The following is a 10,209-nucleotide window of genomic DNA, read 5'->3' on the forward strand; positions in this document are numbered from 1 at the left end:
GCGTATGGATGAGAATCGAATTGCATATAAAGTACTAATTGGTAAACCGGATGGGAAAAGACCATTGGGTAGACCAAGACGTAGATGGGAAGAAAATATTAGAATGGACCTTAACGAAATGGGGTACGAGGGTCACAAATGGAGGGATCTGGCTCAGGGACGGGAACAGTGGCGGGATTTGGTATTTGCGGCAATGAGCTTTCGAGTTCCTAACGCCTAATAATAATAATAATAATAATAATAATAATAATAATAATAATAAGCATATAAAGTAAATTTAATAATATGAATAAATTTTATTCTAATATTTATATGAATAAATATATTAATAATATAAGCGAGATTAATATTGTTAGAGTGAAGTACATATCTATTAAAAAAAAGATAAAATAATTAAGAAGCATCAAGGTCGTTAAGATAACTAATAATGTCAATATAGATGAAGTCAAGAAACTGCGATTCACTTTGTAAATTTTACATAATTATACAATCACATACATAATCATATAATTCACATAATCCGTGATTGTTTTTTTTAATGTCGCTTTAGAGATCAATTTTTTATTATTAATGTAGTTCTTCGTTCAAAATTCGAATATTATCCCAGTTAAATTCATGTAATAATTTATCTGTTATCTGTGATTACCGTGTTGGGAATTGGTTAATATTTCTGTTGATGTGATTTTTGAAACAGTCAACAATATTAATCTCACTTTAATCATATCGGTTTATTTTCCCGTTGACTCTGTCTCATTAGCTACTTTTATATATCTCTCTATAAATATTATTTTGTCTGGTTTGTGGTCTAAAAAAATTTAATTTGTCAGCGTTATTGCAATAATGTTAATCGTAAATAAATTTCTGCTGTTAAATTCGCTTTTAATTATGCACATCTACTTGCATCTTATATTTGCAAAATCGATTTGCATTTACGTTTAATTTTATTCAAGTTTGTTATGCAACATATTATGTCCATTTTCTAAGTAGAAGCTGTGGATTAAGTAATATCAAAAAAGTCCTATTTGAATATTCAAGTATCAAAACAGGTTTATAAGGTTTAATTGAAGTTGAAAGAGATTCAATGTAGGACTAAAATTTCGACTATGTATTTTAAATCATCACTTTTGCAATAAGATGCGGTAAAAATATCAGTGATCCGAAGCCCGCATATATATAAAAACAGAAATATCCGCTTTTGCGTGTTATAGTTGCTAGGTTTCCTTCTACATTGAAATAATTCGTCATGACTCATATCTTTGATGATTCATCTCTTTTTTTTTATTTATCGTATATCCGCCAGTCCGACGAAGACCGATTAACGAAGAAACGAAAGGGGTGCTATGGAAGTTCATATATATATATATATGGTATCCAGATAACATACACGGAAACGATATATCTACAGCTCAGATTTTTCTCGACAGTCAACTGTATATGTTTGTATTTAATAGTATAAATAGTGATTCTCAACGCGTTGAGTGTTTAGTATATAAGAAGTATCTGATACGATATGATCGTGCGGAGAGACAATTTTAGTCTGAACATTTCTAAATATCTTCTTCAAGAATATTTGCGGTTTGCATCGTGTTCTATCTCATTTGTTATAAAATGCTACAATAATCGATAAAGAAAAGGATATTTCTCTGCGTTGACGAAGGGACGACATCGGCAGGTAGTTCCGAAATTCGGATTAATTTCTTTGCTGTATATCGAGTGCAGAAAAGGGTGAACAAAATAACTTTGAATAAACGATATATCATTTACATCATTATGAGAAATACAGTACTACATAATATAATATATACGAATAATTTATCGGAGGGATATTAAATAACACAACGATATTAAATTTTAGGAGGGGGGGGGGGGGGGGGAGAGAAATACGAGACGCTTAGCGAGACATGAAATGCAAAGAATCTTGTTATCGTTAGAAATGATGAGCCTACTGCATCGCCCATGATGAATCTCAAGTTACATCAAGTTGCAAATTCATTTGTGATGCGTCACGTGAAACGCAAAATTATTGTGAGAAAATGTTCGCGAGAAAAAATTTAAAATTTATTGTTTAAAAATTTTAAAGTTAGTTTAACGAAATTTGCAATGGAAATTTTCCCATAATATAGATGCACTTCAATAAAATTTTATTGGAAAAACAAAAGATATACATATGCTTCTCTAGGTGCATTTTCTGCATACCAAAATTTATTATATATTGGTTATATCCAAGAACGCTTTCCTTGGTTAAATTCGAAAAAGTTCAAGAAAAAATGCAAATATTGGCAAATAAAGTAAAAGGAATTTTGTGAAAAAAGAAAAAGGAAAAAAAAATGAATACAGCATTCAACACATTCCCCGGACGATTTCATTCGTGATGCAATAAAATTTTTTGAAAAGGACATTGTCGGGTATAACTTATCTCTTCTCAGGTATAAAATCCTTGGATATAAAACCTCCAGGTAGGAAAATGTGTTTTCCGTTCTCGAATTTCTTTTTCACAATTAGGATTTTATTCATGTCACATGTGATCCTTGTAATTTATTGAAAGTTAACTTGGAAGATATTCGACAAGCGATCAGTGAGATCAGTGAGAAGTAAACACAGAAATAAAACGTCCTGCGTCGGGATACATGACACATTCTGGATATCTACCTACAATAATAATTGCAAGTAGAGGAGAGGACAGTCACGATAAACAGAAGACGATCGCGTCAGCGTATCTTGCGGTCTCCTTAGCGCGGTCTTTCATCGGTTACCTCATTGGCCGAACTGATTAGGCACGTACAAACTCGCTAGCTCTTTTCCTGGTAGCTCAGTTCCTTCGTGTTCCTTTGAACTGTGAGTGTAAACCGCTGTACTCGAGAATAAGGATTGTTACGCTTGCTCTGTGATTTCTGAGCTTGAGTGGAGAGAAATTTGTTTATCCAAAAGAGAATTATCAGTGACAAATTATTTTAGCCGGGCGGGTAATGGCTGAATACAAGGAGCCGGCTACTTATATGTTTAACAACTTCGAGTTGAAGAGATGGCTTCACGGAGACGAAAATCGTCGTCGTATGCTGCTGGTCAAGGTGCGAATTTTTGTTTATTGCCGATTTTACGTAGTAAATCTAGCAAGACTATAAGACCTGTATTAATCTAACCTATTATGAAATGTTGACATTGTCGACAAACAACTTTAATACAATTTATACACTTTACAGTCCATCAGCATTGTGCGTTTTTGTTTTGTTGTGAATTTATTAGTATCTCAGCTTCAGCTTGTGTAGAAAGTGATATTGTAAAAATTTATTTCTACTTGGCGGTGGATAATTTGATGCAATTTCGAATATGTATGGAATATGCTGTAATATCTGACCACAAAATAATTATTTCAGCTAAAGAATGATTTACGGAATCTGGGATTATCGAAGCGGGCGACACGAGCAGGACTCGTACAGCTTGCAATGAAGCCATGCGTGATTCTAAAACGACTGTCGGTTTCCTGTTACAGGTAAGTTTCTGTTCGGTATTCTGTGAAGCCGTGGGGTATATAATGAGAATATGTAGCGAATGCGAATAACGGACATTTATATTTCTGTTTGTAAGCTTGTTGCTTTTTTTTTTTATTACACCGAGCGTTCGATCAGATTCAGTATTCGCAGCATAAAGTGTTTAACTTGTGCTATTTGTTGAAGCAATAACGAACTTTCGTATTCGGTGTTCGTTCGTAAATGTATACCCAATTTAACATAAATGTTGTATCAGAGTTTGGACTGTAAATCGTATTTGTAGTTACGCTTCATTCGCAGTTTACGACATGTTAGTTTTGCATAAAATGAGAAAGGAGTTGTTTCTGCTGAGAAAAATATGGTAGCGATTTTTTTACACGAGACGCAAATAATAACAAGATGTAGCAACTGCTAATTATTAGGAGTTAATTATTGTGAATTAATTTAATTATAATTTGAAAATATTTTGTGTCTGAAGTATTTCACGTTTTTCGAACTAAAGTATAAATAAATGAAACCGTATCCCTCGAATCCTTCTGCATTCTTCTCATTTATTAGTAGGATTTTCACAAGAGAATTATTTTTCCAAATTACAAAACTGTTGTTAATATTTTTTATGTAATATTTAATTTTTTTGGTGTTATTTGGGGGCGTCCAGACTGTCTAATCTTTCTCCTTACAGTCCCTTGTATGAATTTCCGATCCTTTTATCGGGTCACAATACAATGCGTTATAGCGTTATACAATACTATCTAACCGAACATCAAGCTGTGAGCCGAGCCTGTGTCCACATTCAAAGATCTTACATCCACATTTTCGAAACGAATATATTATAGATTAATATCAAATCATTGACTACGAATATAGTTTGGACGTAGGCTAGATAGACGCATCCGTATATGCTTTTAGAACTACAAATTTGTTTCTTCACATAAAACGTTTAAGATATAATTTTTATAAAACACGAAAGACATAACATACATTATGCTGTAAATGTACATATCTTGTATTTTATAAAAATGACAGATTTAAAAAAGATATATACATGTATATAAATAGAATATCATTTTTTAATTAAGATTTATTTCGAAAAAAAAATATTTTTGGAAAAATGTGAGTCAGTACATAGAAAGTATTCTTTACAGATAGTTTTTCAAATATTCTTGGCATGTACATACATAGTAACAAATTAATTTAAACGCTATCATGCAAGCTTTGGTATTATCTTGCTTTAAAAAAAAATACTTCAACATTTTTTGCATACATGTATATTCAATTTTTTTCACATTTAATTTATTATAGATAAAATTTTTGAATTTTCGAAGCGTTTAGAGTTTCAAACAGGGACCCGGACTGAAAGGTTTTTTGATTCGGTTCCGGTTCCGGTTTAATAAAATATCAAACAAATGTTTCAGTTTCGGTTTTTTTTTACCAGTAGAAAGAAAATTGAAACCATAAAAATTACAGTTTTTTAACGATTTTTTTTTGTTTCTACTTACTTGCTTTATTTTATTTATTCTTTAAATTTCTTCTATTAAGAAGAAGAAGGGGGAGGTGGAGGAAAAAGAGAGAGGGAGAGGGAGAGGGAGAGGGAAAAGAGAGGGTTTCACCGTTCAATCTAGGGTACGGTCAACGCGATGCTGCAAATGCTTTGAAGCGTTTTTTAACTAGTCAGTTTGTAAAATTCTAATTGGTCCATCAAATGCTTTAAAGCTTTTGTTGCTTTGACCATAGTCCTAGAAAGCCTAGTCGAAAAGAGGCGTCAATTGATCATGTGATTCTGAATAAAAATTACGTAAACATTATTTTAAGCATATTTCTCTCGGTTCTTTCTTACAATTTATTTCTTTTATTCTTATGGATAGATCTCACTTGTTACATAAAGTTTACATATGTATTCTTGAATTTTATGACTTAGAATAAATTTTTGTAACATGAGGAAGATCTAAATAAAAGAAATGTTAATATCTTAAAAAAAGTTTATATTAAATATGTCTCGCGATCCCACCATTTCTTATATATATATAGACGTTTCGATTTGAACGAAGGAACGGACAGAACAAAGATTAAGAACAAGGATAAAGAACCGAAAAACTTAAGAACTCAAAAATTAAGAACTGAAAAAAGGATCGAAAAAGAACCGAAAAAAATCATAAAATTTTGCCAGTTCGGTTATGGTTTCGGCATTATAAATTATACAAAATTTGGATACGGTTTCGGTTCACTAAAAACAAGAGGAATTCCGAAACGATTTTCGGTTCTGATTTCAGTTCAGTTCGGATCTCTGGTTTCGATAGATACATATTTTCAAGTCAAGTAGGAAGAGGTCCTTAGTCGTATACGATGGAAGAATTCGCTCTCACCACTGTAACTCACTTTTTGCCTTAGTTTTTATGGCTTGCTCTCCTTCCTCGTGTTTATGTGAGTCCCAATTCTCAGTGCGACCACGTATGGTCTCGAGTGTTTCGAGGGTTGAAGAAATATCGACAGTTTGAACGGAACTGTTGTGTTGACTAGACGTCCGTTACTTCTTCACTTTGCCGTAGAATTGAGTAAATTAATGTTTTTTGCACGACGATATTATTTATAGAAAGAAATGTTTAATAATAATTAGTGTGAAATGCTACGGAATATTTCTAAAAAACGGATAATTGTTTAGCGTTATTAGTTCGTCTAATAACCTATTATCATTCATTCATTATTATCCGAAGGGTAGCCATTGAGTCTGCATAATAATTAAAGGTATCTACATTAATAAATTAGATCTGTATTCAGAATACGCTTTTACGATGTTAGTGTATATTTGATACATAGTTCACGTTACTATACAATTTCATACATAAGCACATTTATCAATAAAAGTGGGTTCTGAATGCCATAAAGTTTAAGCTAAATAGCGATGTAATTTTAGTATATGTTTACGTAGAGTTTAGTTAGAATCTACTTTCTGTTTCACGGAAAAAATGCTTTTACTAAAGTATCTAACAAATTTAGCTACATACCAATCTGAAAATAATGTTATTGCGTTATCGATAAAATAATTATGTAAGACGCTCTTGTTGCTAGAAATTGTTAAACTTTCTTGCAGCATTATTTCTCATACTTGAGTTTTCTACATAATTATTTTCAGATTTCTATAATTAAGTTTCAACAAAATTACTTTCAGATCTGTATTTAAAATTTTTAGATATTTCAGCAAACATTCTTTCCGTGTTGCCATCCTTAAGGAAACGAGAAGGATCTTCGGACCACTTTTAAACAATTTTTTTTAAAATAAAATAATGATTTATTTAGTAGGAGCAGTGGCGACTTAATTTGACACTATAGATTTAACAGTGTTCATAAGTATATAATTATACAGTGTTCGGTAAGTTTAGACAAAGCGTGTAGAGAGAGAAGATTAAACTAGCAATGAGTTGAAGGCAAATTACTGATAATGAGTGTTGTACCATTTTGCAATCTTTGTAAATTACGAGAAATCAATCATTACAGATCGCCGAATGAGCGCATGTTCGCCCAACCTACCGCTAAATACAAGCGCACGGCGTGATACGATTACCTAGCATGGAGAATTGTTTTCTTTCGCTGTTCATGCATAATTATTGCCGTCTGTAATAAATGTAAACAATTCCCCGTTTAGTAGTCATGACCTATGAATGTATGTACATTCAACGGGAACTTGGGCGGATACACGTTCATTCGGCGATCTTTAGAATTAATTTGTCGTAATTATTGCGAAAATTACAAAATAATATAAGATATTTAAATTCATTCTACTTGCACACGAATGCATATCAAAACCAGCTACCTTGTATATATTTGTTTTTATATGAAAAATTTTTTAAATAGTAAGCAATGGAAGATGCATTGGAACATAATGAATACATTTAAGAATGGACACATTTAAGAATGCCCTGTGCATAGCACGTATTATTATATAATAAATGATTATCAATAACGAATGTGCGTGCCTCTTTATCGGAGACTGATATACCGCAAACTCAATTGACGGATTGGTGGATTTTGATTTTTAAGCGTATCTCGCAAATCTCTCGATTCCATATGTAAAAATAAAGCAAAACAAATTCGATGAATTGGAAATAAGTTTTTTGCATAGATTTTATTGTCAATAGTAAATCTTCGTGCTAGTAATTTTATTATTATGAAATGTTAACAAGACACACTATTAAATTCATAATATCAAATTATATCCAATTTGAATTACATTTTAAATCATTTCGGTCGCGCCACAGCTCTTATTCAATATATTTAGTTAATTTAACTAAAATAATGGAGTTAAACAATTTAACAATTTTATAATATTAAAACATAAATAATATGGTTCAATAATAATATTATACATTAATAATAATAAGGTAAAAGGGCTACGAGTCAAACAATAACTTTTAATATTCGACAAACAGAAACATATGTTTGTATTAAATGTCAATATTAAAAGTTATTGTTTGACTCGTAGCCCTTCTACTTTAATATTATTAATGTATAATATTAAATTTGACTTAAATTTAGTTTATTATTTACTAAGTGCATACGCTAATATGGATGTTGGTTATTTCGAAATTAATCACAGTGGATTGATTTACATTATGACATAGGTACATAGAAGCTTTAATCGATAACTTTGCTTCTTTGATATCAAGCAGGGTGACTATGATAATTATAATATTTATTATAAGAAAACATAAAATGCTAATTAACGAGATAAAAGAGAAAAATATAAGGTAAATGTTGAGATGGAGGGAGCCAATGTCGACGACATATGTTGTTAAAACATGTTGTTATGATCCTGAGTGACTTCCAACAGGTTTTAGTCGTCGCTTGTTATTTGTTAAAAAGTTATTATCAGTCAAAATTAGTAATTATTGCTCTGCTTATGAAGAATCAGATAACTTGAAATAGGGAGAAAGATATAAGTGGACGAATTCAAGAAATACAACTTTTTTCACGCGAAACGACTTTCACCCTCCTCAAGGGACGTGCGACTTTCCGCATGACGCAATTTTCACTTTACCTCCCCCTCCCCTTGTCAAAGTTATCCCTCGAAAATCGCTTCACGCGTCCTTTGATGGGAGGGTGAAAGTCTTCCTCCTTGGCAGGGGAGGAGGTGGGATGAGAATCGATTCGGATAGAAAGTCGTGTACCCCTATGTGCTATTGTATAAAAATAAAAATTATATCAGAAAATAACGTTTTCGTCGGCGCTGGCTTCCTCTATATTGAATAACGAGCAACGGCCGTCGCCAGACCTGTTGGAAGCCACTCAGGGACAACATATGTTCTAACAACGACCTTCATCGATGCTGGCTTCCTCCATCTCAACATTTATCTTATATTTTTCTATCTTTTATCTCATTAATTAGCATTTTATATTTTCAATATTTACCAAATGTAATATTAAATTTGAGAGAAAATAAAAATGTTGAATAAGATTAAAAAGCCGAAGCAAAAAAAAATTTCTTTCTCTGAAACTAACTAGTCTCGAGTTCCAGCGAATATAGATTCGTTGCAATGATGCACAAATCTCGTTGTTTCAGCGATATTCGATTCGTCCGACATACTACTACGCGCAGAAAGATAATACACGGTACAGACCAATTATGTCCTCCAACCGCATAATTTCCTTTTACGACGAAGAGTACCATCGATTCGTTCGCGCATTGTATTCGTGAATTCGACGTTGGAAGGTACGTACGAATAAAAAAAAGATCTTGCGATGATACAGTAAAAAAATTTCCTTGTAAAAAAAATCAGTGTTGCTACATTCTGTCGCCTCCCCTGTCGGAGAACAACACTGCGACGTTCCGTCGGACTAACATGCGTTCACGGGAAGGTATCTATCTTTGACGCGATCTTCGTGAGAAAATCCGAAATCAAACGGTTCTCGTTCTTTGATGCATTATGGAATGCAAAATTCCCAAGAAATCCATGAATGATTCGAAGTTGCTAGCTGAAACGTCCAAGACCAAACGCAATGGTGACGCTAAAGAAAAAAAAAAAAAGTCTTCAAAGCGAAGTATCGCTTTCAAGTATTCCTTTGCCAACAGATGATTTGTAAAAATCTTTCTCATCCATTCCAAGACTTCCTTGATCGAATGTAACGTGATTCTCGATCAGGCACGATCGTGTGCGCGCAAGTAATAATCGTCATTCATCTTCCAAAATGGTGATCAATAAATTTCTGAAATCAATGTGCATGAGTGTCTGCTCTAAAATAAAGGAATTCTTTGTTATTTAATGTAATATTGTTAATTAAATTAATATTATTAATTAAATAATATTAGTACAAGTAATTAATGCTTATATTCGAGCCAACACAGGATGACAATGTGAAAATTAATTTATTTAAATCAACATAATTATAATCGCAGACGTTTCGATCCTGTTTCGGATCCTTATCAATGCTCCATATAAATTATTGATAAAATGCAGTTTACAGACAATTTATATGGAGCATTAATAAGGATCCGAAATAGGCTCGAAGATATTAATTGATTGTACTGATTTATCTCAACTTTAACCGAACCGAGCTTTAAGACTTAATTTATTATAATAATTATATTGTAAATAATATTAATTTGCACATATTGCGCAGCAGAACTGATTCGTTTCTTAAACAAGGTGTGTAGTGCGCATTAATTTATTCTATATATTAAATCTATTTATCTATTTATCTATTTATTAATCTGCTTTGATTAGGGTTC

The 10,209-nt window shown here is 32.2% G+C and overlaps 1 protein-coding gene across 1 annotated transcript in view; it reads left to right on the top strand.

Annotated features, from left to right (window-relative positions):
* Positions 1 to 2,692: 2,692 nt before the first annotated feature.
* Positions 2,693 to 10,209, top strand: part of LOC108746912 — a 17,192-nt gene continuing 9,675 nt past the window's right edge. Inside the window, exons 1-2 of the mRNA XM_018484013.1 lie at positions 2,693 to 3,068; positions 3,375 to 3,490. Coding sequence (XP_018339515.1) covers positions 2,967 to 3,068; positions 3,375 to 3,490 — 218 coding nt within the window. The 5' untranslated portion in view covers positions 2,693 to 2,966. The remainder of the gene's footprint in view (positions 3,069 to 3,374; positions 3,491 to 10,209) is intronic.

This window comes from Trachymyrmex septentrionalis, unplaced genomic scaffold (assembly GCF_001594115.1).
Source record: "Trachymyrmex septentrionalis isolate Tsep2-gDNA-1 unplaced genomic scaffold, Tsep1.0 scaffold107, whole genome shotgun sequence".
Taxonomy (NCBI): Eukaryota; Metazoa; Arthropoda; class Insecta; order Hymenoptera; family Formicidae; genus Trachymyrmex; species Trachymyrmex septentrionalis.